Below are 16,850 nucleotides of genomic sequence, written 5' to 3' on the forward strand. Positions count from 1 at the left end.
GTGCACGTGTGTCCGGGTCCGAGCGTCCAGGCCTGGGTCCAGGCAGGGATAGTGTGGCGTTTGCACTTCTCCAGCTGTATAGATTTAACCCCTCCTTTGTCAGCCGGACAATGGCAGGCCCCTCCCTCGCTGCTGAGCCGGGGCTTTTACTGGGCCCTTTGCCAGGGGAGGCTTTAAAAGGGTACATGCACATGCCCAGCTTTCACTCTCACATCAGGACGTCCCAAGGGCATCGAAGCGAGGTGAGTTCTTCTCCGCTACGGGCCCGCTGTCTGTCCCCCCACCTCCCTCACACGTTTACACCGCCACGGGCCTCGGCTTCGAGCAGAGAGGCCTTCCTGTTTGGTCCGATCACCTGAGAATGACTCAGAAACAGAGCATATAGTCAGACCGTGCCGATAAAGTCTCACTCAGATGTTTAGTGCGTTTGCGCGAGGCGTGGGACGGTGCTTTGCCATCATTATTATCATTAGTGAATTTTTCGCAGACTAATTCTATGTTTGATCTGGAACTCTGAACTGTTTGTGTCAACTTGCTCTTTGTTTTCAAGCAGACGAGATGACTCACCATTGCACCAAGTTCTCTGGCCATTGGAAGGTATGCCGCAAAAATAATTTGTCGTAAATGAAAAAAAAAGTACAGGAAAATACCATTTCATTTTTTTTTAATTGTTAATGTTAGTGAAATGTATTTGAAATGTCTGAGGGAACGTCTATTGATATATTTGAAAGTTTTAAGTCACAAAATTATAAGTACATTTTTATAAGAGAAAACTATTTTAGTTGTTTCTACTTTTAAGTATGACGTAAACACCCTTTAAATGATTTATATCGTAGTATGAGGTACTTAGCAATATTTTGCATTAATATTTTTCATTTTCATTATAGCTTAGTTTCATGTATTACAAAAAAATACTATTTCATTTTTTAGCTTCAAAATTGTAATTGTGAAATTTACTAAGAAATTGGTAAAAAAAAGGTCAGATTGTAAATTTTGTAAATAACAAAATTACTGAAGTATACTTTAGAAGAAAAAAATCTTTAGTTTTTCTGCTTTTAAATGTGACATCAATTGAACGCGTCGTTTCTTTTTATTTGTTTTCACAATTTTATGAGCGAAAATGTAACATTTTTAACAAAAACTGTAAATTAAGCAATTAAGCATTTGTGACGTACATTTTACAAGTGAATACTATTCTTTACAAAATTTCACATGAATTCAATTAACTTAATTTTTGTTTCGCTTACTCTGAGTAGAAGCGGTCAGATTTTTCAAAGATGTGAATCAAGCAAATGCTTTTTTTAATGTCACGTTTAGTTCACCGTGTTCCTTGCGATGAAATCTACCCGCAGCGGTTTTCTCCGGCGCATATTTGACACTCATCAAGATCTCCAAAAACAAGCCGTCGTATTCCAAGGAATCTTACATAAGTGCTAAAAGATTGCGTAATGATCGCGAGTGCTCCAGGAACGTTATCTTTGATAGTATAATTCCTGGATTGTATCCGCTGGCTTTAATAGTGCTTCACATCCCATTTGGCCTCTTCCCCGACTTGCGAGTCTTTAACTGTGCCCTTGAAATCCTTAAAGGTGCCCAACCTCTGTCTTCCAGATCATCGTGTACGACGAGGAGTGCTTCCAGGGTCGTCACCATGAGTTCACCTCAGAGTGCTGCAACGTCATGGAGTTCGGGTTCGAGAGCGTGCGCTCTTTGAGAGTGGAGAGCGGAGCGTGAGTGTTTCCTCCAAACCCTTTGTCTGACCGTTTACGTAATTCCTGAGGTTCGTGCCAGTTATCTCTGCTAGAGCTGAGGCTCCATGTCAGAAAATAATCCTTTACTCACATAAAAAACATGCTCTATAAAGCCAATAGGAGACATAAACATGAAGGTTTGGGCTTCAGTAGTTAGTTATGGCGTGAGATATGGTGTGGTACGGTTAACAGTGATAGTTAAGTGGGTTAATCGGGATTCTTGGTCAGCAGCAGGGGTTTTGTTTAACGAGCATGGCCTTATTCAGTGTGGCATTTTATTTATGTAACCTTAATTTAAAAAGGCAGGTCACTTTAGAACATGTTTTGATGTTCAAGGACGGTCTGAAATGAAACGTTCATGCATTTATCCACGAACTGATGCCACAGTGTTGTTTTAGCAAATGATATTTTTTGGATGGTGTAAATAAAACTTTATCGAGTAAAGAAATACTTTTTCTGTTCTTCTACGTCAATACTACAAGTGCTTTGCCATTTCTTTGTAATTACTTGGGGAAATTTTCTAGCAATTTCTGATTGGAAATTGTTTAAAAGTTTACACGTACTATATATATATCTATGCATATAACATATATATAAAGTTTGCTTTTATTTTTAGAAAATAGAAAGCTTACGTGTGTGCTTTTGTCGTGTGTTCAATATTTCTTTTTAGCCTTAATATATTTTTTTTACCTCACTTACAGCTGTTTTAGCATTCATTTAATTTCCAATTTCAATGTTTTTGTTAAATCTAATCTAATATTTTATTTCATTTCAGCTTAATAATTTTTTTATTATTATTTTGAATAGTTTAAAATTATCAAAATATGGGGGGAAAAAAACTAATTATAAGTTTATTGGGGTATGTTTACAAGAATAATATTTCAGCATTTCTACTGCTAAATTTTAAAATACTTGAGTAATTTATGAGTGAAATCAAGTTGTTTTAGGATATATATATATATATATATATATGTATGTAATATTTTGTATTTTTACTTTTATTTTTAATTTTAGCTCAAGTTTTAGTAATTTAGCTTCTTCTCTTTTTATATTTTTATTATTTTTTTATTATTTAATTGCTTCACCTAATTTTATTTCATTTTGCTAAGCCCCAGTTTTTTCATCGAATGTAAGCTAATTTATTAAATCACGCGTTTGTCCTCAGGTGGGTCGGCTACGAGCACGGAAATTACCAGGGTCACCAGTTTGTGCTGGAGCGCGGCGAGTATCCTCAGTGCGATGCCTTTGGAGGAAGCAATGCTTACCACATCGAGAGAATGACCTCCTTTAGACCCATTTCCTGCGCTGTAAGTTCCCCAAGCTTTAAAACCACAGCGCTGACCCGGGCCGGCCTTATCCTGCCTCCTTCTGCATTGCTTTCGATTGCAATTCACATTCTAATTGGAAAAAGCGTGCTCAATGCCTGACGTTATGTTTAACATGCCTCCACCCAGAACCACAGGGAGTGCAGAATGACCATCTATGAGAGGGAGAACTACCTGGGCCGTAAGGGAGAGCTCAGCGACGACTACCCCTCTCTTCAGGCTATGGGATGGTGCAACAATGAAGTGGGCTCTTTCCGTGTTCAGTCCGGAGCGTGAGTATCTGTTCGTGTCCTTCTTTGCCATCTTTCCCTTTCGCATTTTGCGTTCACCGCCGTCTCTTGTCCGATCTGCGTGCGACAGGTTCGTGTGCTACCAGTTCCCCGGTTACCGTGGATACCAGTACATCATGGAGTGTGACCGCCACTGCGGGGAGTACAAATACTTCAAGGAGTTCGGCTCCCATTGCCAGACCCCTCAGATCCAGTCCATCCGCCGTATCCAGCAGTAACGGATTTCTCCTCGCCCCTCTCCTTTCAAAAACTCTCATGCCCCTTTCTGCCCGATGCTAAATAAACTGTCTTTCTTAAACCTCACTGACCTCCTGTTATAAATCTGTGTCCAAAAAAAAAAGAGAGCGCCTTTACTACAACCTCAGAGGAATTTTGGACACTTTCAAACAAGCGACGTGCCTTTTAGAACGAATTCTTTGAAACTGGCTAGGGTAGTTAAAAATGTATTGTGTGCATGCAGTTTATTTCTTTTGTTGGGCACAAAACAAACTGCCGAACAGCTGACGGCACCCATCGACTTCTATTGTTTTTCCCCCATACGCCTACCGTCAACTGTTTTGTTACCAGCGCTCTTAAAAATATATCATTCTGCGCTCAACAGTAGAAAGACACTCATACAGGTTTGAAACAGCACGAGGGTGATTAAATGATAGATTTTTTTTTATTTTTGGCTGGGCTTTAGCTAGGAAGTCAAATGCACTTTCACATGTTTTCCGCCAGAGGGAGCAATAAACCCACAAGCCAAATGATTATAAACGAGAAAGGCGTGCAATATAAAATAATCAGGTTTATTGAGGAACAAAATAAAACAACTGTCTTGGAGGATACACGAAAAAGGTCCATAATATGGCTTAACTTGTCACTAGAAGTTGATTTAAATATGATTAAATACTGCCAGATTAAATCACATGACCAGGGACTGAAAGGAGAAACCCAAACAAAAAAACGCACTGTTTTTTTTGTTGTAGATGCATTGTTGATAAAAGAGGTGGGATGCGCTTACACAACGTTTTTTTATTTAGATAACATGGCGCAGCCGCTAGACTTCGCTACTATGATGTGGCCGTAGCCCATGAATATTAATTACGTAGAGTGACGCGCGCCAGCACGCCCAGCGGATTTGCTGAAAAGTGAGTGGGCGGCTATTCAGACGGCGAATGAAAAACCCTTCTTTGGGGAAGGTTCGACTTCTGAATATTAATGAGGTAACGTGACTGGGCGCTTCAGGAAGGTTACTAAGCAACGTCAGCAGGATCTATTTAATATGCGTAACTCAAGCCTTCGCCGTAGTAGTTTTTTTTACGCGCTTTAACATTTACGTTTAGCGACTCGGCAGACGTTGTTGTTTAAAGAGAGAACGTGTGTTACGCAAATTCACGTAGTTAAAAAGAGTAACAGGAGAACACAGAAACACTGACTGAAAATGAAAAGGAATTCAAGGCTACACAAGTCTCTGCTTTACTAGAGTCCGGCTCCGCCTCGCCGAAGCGCTCCGGTTCCGTGTTTCGCGGATCCGGTTCCGGGTTTTGCGTCGGCTCGGCCGCTGGGAGGAAGTGCAGCTCTCAGAAAAGCCTGAATTTCACTTCGCGACGCGCCGTGGGGCTCAGCTCACTCGCACACAAGCACTAAAACGAGAAAATAGCCGCGTATTCCCGTCTGGATTAACCGCGGGGAACCCTCGAGAAGCGCCCTCCCCCGGAGGGTCCGAGCAGAATCGGACCGGAGCGGTTTATGCGGACGGATATAGCGTTTTGGTTGCGCGATGTCGGAAGAGATGAAGACTTGGATCTGCGACCCGAACGCGGATGGGAAAGAAAAGAGTGGTTTCTCTCGGCACTAACATCGAAAAACCCAGTTCGGGCGTCTTTTGGAAGGAAGCGCACTCGAAAGCCCCCGAACGAAGCGCGTCGGGGTTAAGAGCCGCGTCGTTTTTCTTCCTCGAAACTCGCAGTTTCGTCCCCGTAAGCTTGAGTTTGAGACGCACAGCCATGCACACGAAGTTCCGCAAGATCTAGCGCAGAGATTTCAGCGCCAACTCCTGCTTTTAATCGCAGCTAAACAACAGCGGCTGCGTTTTCCGTGCATTTTCGCCGGACCACGTTGTGCGGCACCATCGCGACGTTTTTCTTGAGAAAAAAGGAAACCCGGATCGCTGTCGTTCACGTTTGCTTATTTCCTTTTCTAGCGCCCCCCCTCTCATCTGTAGGTTACAGTAGAGCAATATCTCAGCCGTTTTTTTTTGGGCTTGCTTGGAGCACACCTCTCATTACATAAATAAATTGACGAGCAAGCAAATCCAGTTTCAGCGGAAAACTGCATTGCACTGCGCGAGGCGATGGACTTGCCACATCGAGACGCGTCTAGTTTAATTTCGTCCCTCTAATTGGCTTCTGAGATCAAGACGAGCGGCTCGGATCGTCTGACGGGCAGACCTCAACCATCGAGCCACAGAAATGGGGATTTGTTTGTGATATTACCAGGAGATCTACGCGCGTGCGTGTGCTTTTAAGTGCTTGAATACTTTTCGGATGTTTAGGAAACGATCCAGCTGCTCGCGTCGCATCGAAAGCCATTATTTATGTCTCTCCGACCACTGGGCTTCAGATTTCCACCATCTTTCCGCCTTTTAAGAAGAAGAGGATACGCGCTACCCTTATTGCACGCGCTCTGCTCGCGCGCTGTCAACTGGTTAACGCGACGGAACGGGGAAACATCGGCGTCCATTTTCGTGCATTGGCGATTTGTCAGTTTTTCCCAGCGAGCTGGCTTGCTTTATTTTAACACCCTGAGGAGGTCGTCTTCGCCCGCTTGTGTTCTACGTCGTGTCGGCTTCAACGAGATCGCATCGACATTTTGATTTGAGCATCATCCATTTGCGACCCCCGCCTGCACGCGTTTGTAGTTAACCAGCCCTTTATTTCCATCCGTCTTGCACAGACGGTGACTTCAATTAACTTGCATGCCATTTTTTGGACCGTCGTTACGCCGGCAGGTGGGCCGTTCTCGTTAAACTCACCCAAAGGGGGTGGGTGCTGGATGGAGGGGCTCGATTAATCGATAACACCGCCACGGTCTAGAATTATCATTTGTTTTGGAAATTTCCGGACTTGGAGGGGATGCCATGCACACACGTCCTCCCCCTCTGAAACGAGAAGCCATTTCTGCAACTCCAAGTGGACCCGAGGGTGACGTTGCTTCGTAGATAAGCAACCTATAGGTTTTCTATTAAGGGTGGATTTTTTCTTCTTCTTCTTCGTTCGTTCGTTCCGCTGTTTCGGCCACAATGGTTGATTTCTGAGGAGGAGGGGAAAAACGATAATCGAAGAACCGAGGCTGGGATAGATGTTCGCGCCTCTCTCGCGCATCATCATCATCATCATCATCATCATCACCGCCGCCACCGCCAGCACCGGCTCCATCATCATCACCACATCTCCCGCGCTCGTCTCGTGCTGAGTCCGCCCACCGTCTCCCCTCACGTCCCCACCCCCCACCCCTCACGGCCGGTTCTGGTACCGCTAGCGACTCGGCTCGACCCAGAGGGCTCGAAGATGGCGGACCTCGAAGCTGTTCTCGCCGATGTCAGCTACCTGATGGCGATGGAGAAGAGCAAATCGACTCCAGCGGCCCGCGCGAGCAAGAAAATCATTCTCCCTGAGCCTAGGTAAGCGAGTCTGTGAGGCAGCTGATCCGTGCTCGCTACACCTTAATATTTTGCTGTGAAGCGGCGGGTTTGACATGTTAACATACCGAGCTTTTAACGTCCCCTGAATTTTCGCGCAGGCGATTTTTTTTAAGTGGCCCCTGTCACCGTCCCTTAGCAACGGCCTCTCATGTAACGTTACAGGGTTTACAGCTTTCTTTCGCTTACAAAAACACCATGGTATTTTAGTCTAGCTGCTTTTAGTCTAGAGTAACGTGTTAACACGATGTTATGGATATGATAATTAGGCCTGTACAGTATCGACCAGCAGTGTCTGTTAGCAAACGCTACAGTACTTTTTCTAAGCGTTGGCTAAATTCTAATTATTGTGTTTTTTTAAAAAAGCTAATGTCACACATTTTGCGCCGTGTTTAGTGTTTTTGAGGTTGTTCAGCAGTTACCGAGGCCTGCTGGGAAAATTCCCCCCGTGTGAATCAATGGCTTTTATCACCTGTAGATTTGCACCGGGTTGAGGGTGATATTCACTGTAAACAGGTCGAAATTCTGCCATTTGCCTTCACATTTGGGCTCGCACGCTTAAGGCTTACGGATGCCCTTTGTTGGGGTTTTGTGCGAGTGGTTTGAATGCTTAGACCTTGGATACGTTGAAGCAGAGAGTTATCAAGTGTGTTGGAGTATACATGGCAATACGTGTTTCTTGCACCTCGTGCCAGTTAGCTGCTTTTTGTTGCTTTTCTTTGTCTTGATCATTTTTAATTTAGAGTTTCTGACTTTTGCTTTCAAATCGAAAGCAATTGGATTACGTTTTAACCCCCCACACAGCCTACATGTATTAAATATTGTTTTCATTGCCTTCAAATTGCACATTGTTTGGAGGGTAACAATTAAATAAATGACTAATTTATAATTTTTCTTTATTTGTCAAAATTAGTCAGTTAGCATTTTATTTAATCGTTGTATTATATTTATGTCTGATTAAATTGGTTCGTATTAACTAGACATACAACAATTCTTGTCCCCTTGAAAGTGAGGTGGTGATCTGGTGTCTTGAAGCAGTAAATCTATTCTAAACATAATTAGGCCTTAAATATTGATAATCTTGGTCTTTGTTGGAGTTCATTGTACCTGTCCTTTTGGATATCATGTGAGGAGTCCCTTGTGTATATTGGATTTTTTTTTATTTTTATGGCCACTGTCTGAAAACCGTAAAAGTGATAAATGGACTATGCCATCACATTTTATGTAGTTATTTGGCCGTTTACCATCCCATCGGGTGACCGAACATTGTAAATGTTATTGAGACCTGCTTTTGGTAACACACCAAGGCCCAAGAAATAGGAAATGGTGTTTCATATTTCACAGTTTGCTCATCTCGTTCGCTGTGGTGATACGGCTGTCAGTTTACAATGTAAAGCCTGTAGTTCAACACAAAGCTTTTATTGTACGGTTTACACGAGCATGTGTCTCAGTATAGCCTGGACGTTCGTGGAATTGCAGTAGTTGGAATGAAGTTAAAGTTTATATAACACTTAAAAGTGATTAGTGATCTCTCAGAGCAGCTGCGAGTTCTGTTGTCAGGTATACGGATAAAGTGCGCAGGTAGCAATGCATCCCTTAGTTGGAAATATGGGCTGTTTTTAAGGCCATTTTTAGGGTTTTCTCAGCATGTTATGATTTAAAGTGTTTCCCGATGTTTAATTACCTAGTAAGGGTTTAACTTGAATGTTGGACCGTATTGTAATTTTTCTACTATAGTGTAAAGCATCACTTCATTTGCATGTATTTTGCAGGGCAAAAAGGTCCATTGTATATTGTCATTAGCGTAGAGCACAGCTCTCACAGAAGTCGTTTTTTAAACCAAACAGGTCGTTTTCTGTTGGTCATCACAGTTCGTTTTTGTGAACAGTTTGAACCCGTTGTGAAATCTGTGTGAGGAAATGTTTTGCTTCGGAAGCTGATCCTGTTGAATCTCATTGGAATGACTGGATTTCACCCATGAAAACGTGCCATGAAAACACCAAACTATCACAAGCGAACAGATTTCGGTTTTGGTCCGCTAGCTAGGCTACAGTTCGGTTCGAAAACCCCCGTACCGTGCTCCATAGCTTACAAACTTTTGTGGGAAATGCTTTAATTGCTTGCTGCATTTCGCTTGCGTTAGTCACAGCGTTCGTGCCTTTTTAAGTACGCTAATAGAATTTGAAATCGTGCCACCTTGAGCTTGTTGCTGACGTGATGGTCCTGAAACCTTGAACCAAGAAAGGGAAAAGTGTTCAGCTTTATTGTTGACCTGATGATTACTTCCGGAGCTTGTCCTCAGTGATTGTCACTTGTGTAAACGCAACGTACAATGCTGCGAGTCTTCTGCGAGTCGGCCTGCATCAGGACAGGCAGAGTACACTAGCGACAGGATTCATTTACGGTTAATCATCTTCCTTCCTACGCCAAGGCTAATATAAACGTCTCTCCCTGGGCCGAAGATGATGCATGTGCCGGTGGGCTATTTAGCCTCCCCGGATGATGCGGTAATGCGCCGTACGAATCTGAAACGATAACTAGGCTTGGCTTTTCCGTTCGGCAAAGTGGTAAGCCATACATCCGCTCCTCATTGTGATTAGTCTGCTTTAGTGGCTCTGTTTGCTCTGAGGGATTACTGTAGTCCACAGCAGGACGGCATTACCACAGATTGAGTGAAAGCATTAGCCGTTGACATCAGTGTCCCCATCATTAGCATTATTAGTGGACCCATAAGCTTCGCGCCACTCCCAGCCGCACCTTCCTTAACACCGTCGTTTAACATCAAACCCTTCTCGTGACACTCGAGCGTTTGTTTGTTGTTGTTCAGTAAGCATTTTTAAACCTCTGTGGCGCAAGAGAACCGTATCAATATCCCATATTGACAGCAGAAATGATCCAGCACGCATAAGACGATGGCACAACAAAGGCGTTTTAATAAATAGAAGGTACTTTGCCGGCAGAGAGAGATAGCGCAGCTCTGCTACATTCTCCTCGGGCCAGTCGTGAGCCCGCTGGCAGAGAGGTGAGATTTTGACAGCATGACTGGAAGTGTTTGAGGAGCTGGCGGGATTGTTTGACAGCGAGACGAGTGGAAGAGACTGGAGATTGTTTCAGTCACGTAGACGTTGGACCGTGGGACGGAACTGATGCGATTGCAGACAGGCAGAGAAAGAGATGAATGTGTCTGAATCCAAAGAGAGACGGGCTGCGAGGGGTCGCGCGTGTTGCGTCTCCTGCATGAGTGCCATCCTGCTTTTTAAATTGCATCCATTAGTTTGTGGTTTTGAACTAGTTACCACTTTTGAGATGCTAAAGGCCAGTTAATGTGTCATAATAATGTAGGCCAGGCTATAAAATATGAATGCGGCGTGTGAGTAAAACATGTAGTCATTAATAAATGAACAGTTTGTTTATGTCTTAAAGGAGCTCATTGCAGACTTGAGCTTTTAAGTGGTCCAAATATCAGATTTAGCTTAAAGTTGTTGACTAGGGTGAGGAGCTATATATATTTATTTATTTATTTTTAAGGCCTATGTGATTTGACATGCAACAGTCCAATTTCAGAGCAAATGCATACATTGGTATACATTACATGGTTTTTAGAACATTTAATTCTAGAATTTGATGAAATATTTAATCATTTTATTTTATACGCACCAATGTAACAAAACATGGTGATAGCAATATTTGCCTTTGTATAATATAGTTATAAAGTTTCAGGTCAGTAAGATTTTTCAGTGTTTTTAAAGTAACTTTATCGTTTACTTGAATATATTTTACAATGTTATTTATTACTGTGATCATTGCTTTTGTCTTCAATGTCACACTGTCACTTTTGATTGGCTTTATGCATGCTTTCTGAATTAAAGTGGCAATTGGTTAAGAAAATGAAACTTATTAAAATGGTGCAGTAACTTTTTTTTTTTTTTCCTTTAAATGATTCAAACATTGTGTAAGAGCCATGAATCGGTTCGTTGAAATAGGCAGTTTGCCTTTTCTATGCTATTTTTGCACACTAAATAATTAACTGAATGAACAGCATAAATTGCATTGCATCTTTACAATATTGTTTAATTGTAAACTGCCAACTGGGTGTCTGTGTCTGGTCCAGGACTGCAGGAGCATGTTTGGGGACAGTCCTATCTCCCCTGACCTGCACTCTGACTCTGTGGGGCTGTGGTTGGGTGATAATGAGCCCTTGGAGGGGGTGCTAATTGATTCAGTCTCCCAAACTTGCTGCTCATTAACACCCTCTCCCAGGGCAGTGCGGCAGTGCCCTCCATTGGGAAGCGACGGGCGGAGAATTGAGCAGGTGGTTGTGGAGAGACCTAAACTAAGGCCAGGATCGAGGTGGAAGGGCAGGGCAGGAGGCTGGCTGAAAAATCCACTTGCCTTTCTCTCAGGCCCGGTTGGGTATTAGCTGTTGTGGGGATTGTTTTGCATGTAATAAGTAATTTTTCCCATTTTCTTACAGTATTCGGAGTGTCATGCAGAAGTACCTGGAGGAAAGGGATGAACTTACGTTTGACAAAATCTTCAACCAGAAGATTGGTGAGTTTTCTCAATCTTTCATGTCACTTTGAGCCCGATTTGCCTTGTAAAAAAAGGCCGTTATTGAGGATGCAAACGGAGTAATTCTTCGAATAAGCTTCTAAAAACACCACAGACCCTCGAGGAGGACATCTTAATCACCATGAAGTTAAATAAGGATCTTGTTCTTCCTTTTTTCTTATCTGCCAAGTCAAAGACTGCTCTTTGTTCTTTGTAACCACTGGCCGTTATGTCTGCTTTTCTCTATTAGTCACCTGAACAGTTAAACTCTTTGTCTGACAGCGTGTCGTACAAATGCTCTTGTGTTATGGTGTGATGAATGCATATGGCCAAATAACCTCAGGTACCTAAGTGAAAGCATGCTTTTTTCCACTTGGTGCTTTTGGAGAAAAGGCGTTTGCTGAATTGTGTGAAGTGTGAGCTGTGGAGGCACCATGGGAACAGGGCAGCCAGCCCCAGATTTTTGATTAACTTTAATTTTTACTTACTTCTGTGTCTGAAGTCCCAAGTGAGGATTCGCTTCAGTGGTTTCTCTCTCTTTCTTCACTTTTTTTTTTTTTTTTTGCACACATACACAATAACACACTGACAGTGCCCTGTCAGGACAGCTGAGATTCTTATCACCTGTTTTAACTAACAAATTGGTTAGATCTTTTTTAGAACAGGGATATCCCACTTGGGGTTTGAGAGTTGAAGGGAAAACTAGTAATTAATTAAAGATTTTTTTTTTCACCCAAAAATTAAAATTGGCTCAAAAGGTAGTTACCCTCAGGCTGTCCCAGTGTAGAAGAAGAGTTTGATTTTCATCAGGACAGATTTGGTGCAAAAAGCGTTGCATCTCTTGCATCTCTTGCTGCCAAGTGGATTCTTAATGACAAGTCCATCAGTTAACGGTCATTAATGTGTTTTGTTAGTGCTTATTATTGTGTTGATTTTATCAGTTATTTGGACACTTGTTCTAACAGCACCCAATCAGTGCAGAGGATCCATTGGTCAGCAAGCGGTGTAATGCTACATTCGAATCATCTTAAATGGCCAGAGAGTGAAATCAATACTAAATGTCGGGTATACTATTCCTTTAAATCATAAAAAGAAATAAAATGTATTTGTTTGCCCGCATGTCACGTGACCGTTAATAGACCATCGAACAGTAAAAATGCAAATGTGTTAAATTATTAAAATATTAGATGTAAATGGGCCATTCTTCTGTTAATGGTTTCTGAAGTTCATTATGTAATGAGCTACCTAGATCACCTGTTTAAAGATGCTAGATATAAGATATAAGTATATGGTATGACTCGGCACGGTTCAGTACAGTACAGAATCGCTTGGTTTGCGTTTTTATGCAGTTTAGTACCGCTTTAGAGTGGGCGGGATTATTCACGTGTCGTTATAGTAGCACCGCCTCTATTGCCTGGATTCCTGGAAAATGCTTTCAATCTGCGTTACCCGATCAAGGTCTCGCTCGATTCGATCCTCGGCTATCAACGAGAGGAACATCTGTGCTTCCTAACAGACCACAAATCATCTTTTGCTTGTTAAAAGAAGGTGCATGTAAAACGGTTGCGTTCGTTCCTTCGCTGGCTGTGCTGATTTAAATCTAGCAGGTCTGTGTGCGTCTCGCGCAAGTAGTGGCGTTTCTCTCTGGCCAATCAGTGTTTGGTGGTGCGTACGCGTCACGTTTCAATAACTATACGGTACGCTGAGGTGGTAGTAAATAAAAGTACCAGGTACTGTTCTCAGTCGAAAAACCCCCTAAAAGTTAGCCTCACCATGCAGTTCAAAACCCCCAATACGTGTAAGTTCTGTTAGAAAAGCATTCCAGGATGCACCTCTTGTAGTTAAGAATCTATTCTAAAATGCAGAAAATAGCAGTAAGTTGTCATATTAATGTTCCTATTCATTTGTTTTCATAGGCTTCATGTTTTCGACTGTTAATGTTACAAAAGTGTTACTGTAGTATAAGATGAGTCACTATTACAAACCGTTGTGCACATATAAACAAGTGGCCTATTTGAGTGAAAACCCCTTCGTGATCTTAACAGGGAAACCAATGCTGCTATGCGTGTGACATGTTGATGGGTCTAAACAACAGAGTACATTAATTAAGTGAAAGAAGGGTTTTCACTAATGCAAATATCTGAAGCTTGCAAATATTTCAGGTCCTCTCTAAAGGGAGACGTGAAGCAGGAAACCAAAGTTTGCTACTGCGGTGCCGCTAGTTCACATGCTGAATTTGAATGACAAATGTCTCAGTTTTGCATCTGACCAGTGGAAGGAGATAATGACTCAGGGGCTGGTTGCATAATCAAATGCTTCCCTTCGGTTTTTGTCTTTTTAACCCTAGTTGCTGTGGCATTTCATGTTTATTTGATGAACCAAAAAAATATTACATGATGCAATGATATATATATTACTGCTGGCCTTTTCTGGACTAGTTCTTTTAGGTCGTGATAACTGCAACCTATCAATCTATTTTTGTTACGTGCATACGGTCATAATGTGGGAACATTTCGTTTCTTTTTAGTAGGCCTTCTTTATTCATTGCAAAAATGCCTTCGTGCTTTCCACTGTGAAGACCCTGCACTCGCTGTGATCATAGGAGTCTTAATAGGGATCAACAAGTAGCTTTTACCATTAAAATTGCATGAGAAATTAATAGAAATGAATCTTGCTTAGCAGGAGGAGATGTAGAGAGCAACACAAGGATGAAAAGCTCAGGCTCAGGGGTGTCTGTTGGCCCAGAATGACAGAGGAAAATGCCATCCTCCTCCATTGATATAATTTGGTTTGACAGTCACAGCCATGAAGACGTTTGAATGGAAAAATTGAGCGTTTGATGTCTGACTTTATTGGCGGAAGAACTCGATTTACTGGAACATCTGGAATGGTCTAGATAATGCTGTCTATACATGTAATGATGTAAGCAAGATAGCATTTATACATATTGAAATATGGAGCAAGAGGGTTTTTTTTCCAAGTGAGTGATAATTTTTTATTGCTCCTCAGCAATCTGCATGGTTAAAAATATCATGCCGAAGGTTAATACCTAGGTCAACAACGTTTTGAATGCATTTTTCCTCACTCTGAAAGCTTTGAAATGGTTAACAGTCCTTCTGAGCCATGTGACCAATAACTGTCTGGCGCAATGGGAGAAAAAGGTTCATGTTCCTCCTTTGATTGTGCCAGACAAGCGTAGCGTTTCACAGCTACCATTGCCCTCTCGTTATCCTCGCAGGTTTGGCTAAAGCCATTTTGTCCCAACGCTTCCATAACCTACACGCATCAAAGATCTTGCATGCTCTGCAGATCGATAAGCTTGTTGCATTGATGCCTTTTTATTTAAGTCTTTGTCCTGTCTGGGAAGTCACGACGGACCGTAATAAATAACACAGGGTGGCTCAGGGCAAAGATGAATAGCCTTGTTTAGGAGAACGACATTGGTGAACCGGTGCATGCACGCTTGTGTGCATGTATCTGCGCAGAAACGAGACAGTTTGACAGCAAGTTTTGGGCTGATAATGATGTCTCTCCATCCCCCCTCTTCATGACACATGATTTATTGGTCTGCGATGTCGGTCTGTGATACAGAGACGCTGCACTGCAGTGCAATTCTCTCTCGTTTGCACTCCTTCTTCTTCTTTTTTTGTTTGCGTGCTTCACTTTGTGGTAGGTGACATCAATTTATTTATTTTTTTGAGACCAGAGGAATATTTGGAACAAGGTCTCGAACCCTGCACGGAAATAAAATGTTATGTTCCAGAAGTACTACTGCTCAAGGCGAGAAGGGATGTTCAAGGAGCAGTTCACTGAAAAGTGAACACTTTTCATTCTCTCCATAATTTACTCCTCATACTATTCAAAAGCCCTTTGACCTTTATTCTTCCATAGGGCACCAAAGTAATTGTTTTGGAGGTTTTTCTGTGAATAGTGACTAATGTTGGTCTGTTTACCATGTCAATCTATTTTATAGCTACAGAAGGCTTGTGTGTGTGTGTGTGTGTGTGTGTGTGTGTGTGTGTGTGTGTGTGTGTATATAGTGCAAAAGGTATAATCATTTTTGTGTGTACTTTTTGCAGCTACTGGTCACTATATGCTTTTGATGTATGAAAGAGTGGATTGAACATTCTGCAAAGCCCGGGGTGTCCAAAGTCCAGCCTGTGGACGAACTTCAAACAGCCCGCTGCTTGTCTACTAATATAATTTATTCGTGACCCGCCAAGCAAAATTTTACAAAACACAGTGTCAACACGTGGATGACAGCAATAAATTTAAAACCAGATACTGCAATAAAACGCAATTTGATACGTTTTTTAAGAGTTCCTAAACGCGCCAACAGCAGACAACCGCTATATGTGCGAATACGTGCTGCACGGACTGCTTACTCTGCCTAAAAACAGCGCAACGCAAGCTCAGAAATGCGTTTACTTGCTTACTGATCTCAATCACGACAGACCACTAAACAGCTCTCAAACAGGTTCAGTGAAAAGCCTTTGAGTTTAGAACGGAGGTCTCACCACAAATGTTGCAGTGATATGAGCTAGTTTAGGCAGATGAGACGGCATTTGCAGTCTTTCTCAACAGCACCGATGCGGAAAACAGGAAAATGTTGTGCAACAGCAATGCAGTTTAAATACTTTTCCTTCCAGAAGTCACCAGCAAATGCATTTAATGTAGTAAGTGTGGTAGAAATGTAGTGTATTTGTACCAAATTTTATTATAGACACACAGGGCAATATACATTTTGTTTTTGTTATAAAAAATTAATTTCTACAAATTAATTGTGAATGAAAATGACTGCAAATTCGACACAGACTAACTTAGAAAATATTGTCAATGTTGACTGGTTTTGCTAGATTTGTACACGGCATAGCAGTTGTGTATCTCTGAACAATAACTTAATAATTTGGCACTTTTTTTCAATGATTTAGCGGTCCGTTGATAAAGACAAACACTTGCTTCATTCTTGGATGAACCAGCCCACTCAACAAATTGTCTAAATGACTCAATGACTTTTTTTTTTTTTTTTTTTTTTTTTTTGTAGCTTATCTTTACATTTTGTCCAAATTTTTATAGTTGTATATTTAAAAAGAAAAAAAACTCTAAGCTCTTAAGCTTCAAATTACAATATAATTTTGGAGTGTAAACACATGCTAAATTTCTGTGAAAATGCATCAAATGCCACTTCAGCTGCTTTTCTTTCTAATGCAATGAAGAAGGTTTTAAGACTATTTTCATTTGATTGGTAACA

General features: G+C 41.8%; 2 protein-coding genes across 2 annotated transcripts in view; both read left to right on the plus strand.

Annotated features, from left to right (window-relative positions):
- Positions 1-165: 165 nt before the first annotated feature.
- Positions 166-3,651, plus strand: cryba4 (crystallin, beta A4). The gene is made up of 6 exons (XM_043231404.1): positions 166-242; positions 554-597; positions 1,612-1,730; positions 2,917-3,058; positions 3,206-3,348; positions 3,437-3,651. Exons 2-6 carry the CDS (start codon positions 559-561, stop codon positions 3,582-3,584), a joined length of 591 nt encoding a protein of 196 aa, XP_043087339.1. The 5' UTR covers positions 166-242; positions 554-558; the 3' UTR covers positions 3,585-3,651.
- A 1,224-nt stretch (positions 3,652-4,875) lies between these two features.
- Positions 4,876-16,850, plus strand: part of grk3 (G protein-coupled receptor kinase 3) — a 41,200-nt gene continuing 29,225 nt past the window's right edge. The window contains exons 1-2 of the mRNA XM_043231494.1: positions 4,876-7,030; positions 11,523-11,599. Of these exons, the coding sequence (XP_043087429.1) occupies positions 6,918-7,030; positions 11,523-11,599 (190 nt within the window). The 5' untranslated portion in view covers positions 4,876-6,917. The remainder of the gene's footprint in view (positions 7,031-11,522; positions 11,600-16,850) is intronic.

The sequence above is a fragment of the Puntigrus tetrazona genome, unplaced genomic scaffold (assembly GCF_018831695.1).
Source record: "Puntigrus tetrazona isolate hp1 unplaced genomic scaffold, ASM1883169v1 S000000373, whole genome shotgun sequence".
Classification (NCBI taxonomy): Eukaryota; Metazoa; Chordata; class Actinopteri; order Cypriniformes; family Cyprinidae; genus Puntigrus; species Puntigrus tetrazona.

Excerpts from the sequence above, each read along its gene's own strand:
- cryba4 (XM_043231404.1), top strand. The coding sequence starts at position 559 with ATGACTCACCATTGCACCAAGTTCTCTGGCCATTGGAAG. Across the intron at positions 1,731-2,916 it reads TTGAGAGTGGAGAGCGGAGC|GTGGGTCGGCTACGAGCACG; the intron begins GTGAGTGTTTCC and ends GTTTGTCCTCAG. Across the intron at positions 3,059-3,205 it reads TTAGACCCATTTCCTGCGCT|AACCACAGGGAGTGCAGAAT; the intron begins GTAAGTTCCCCA and ends GCCTCCACCCAG.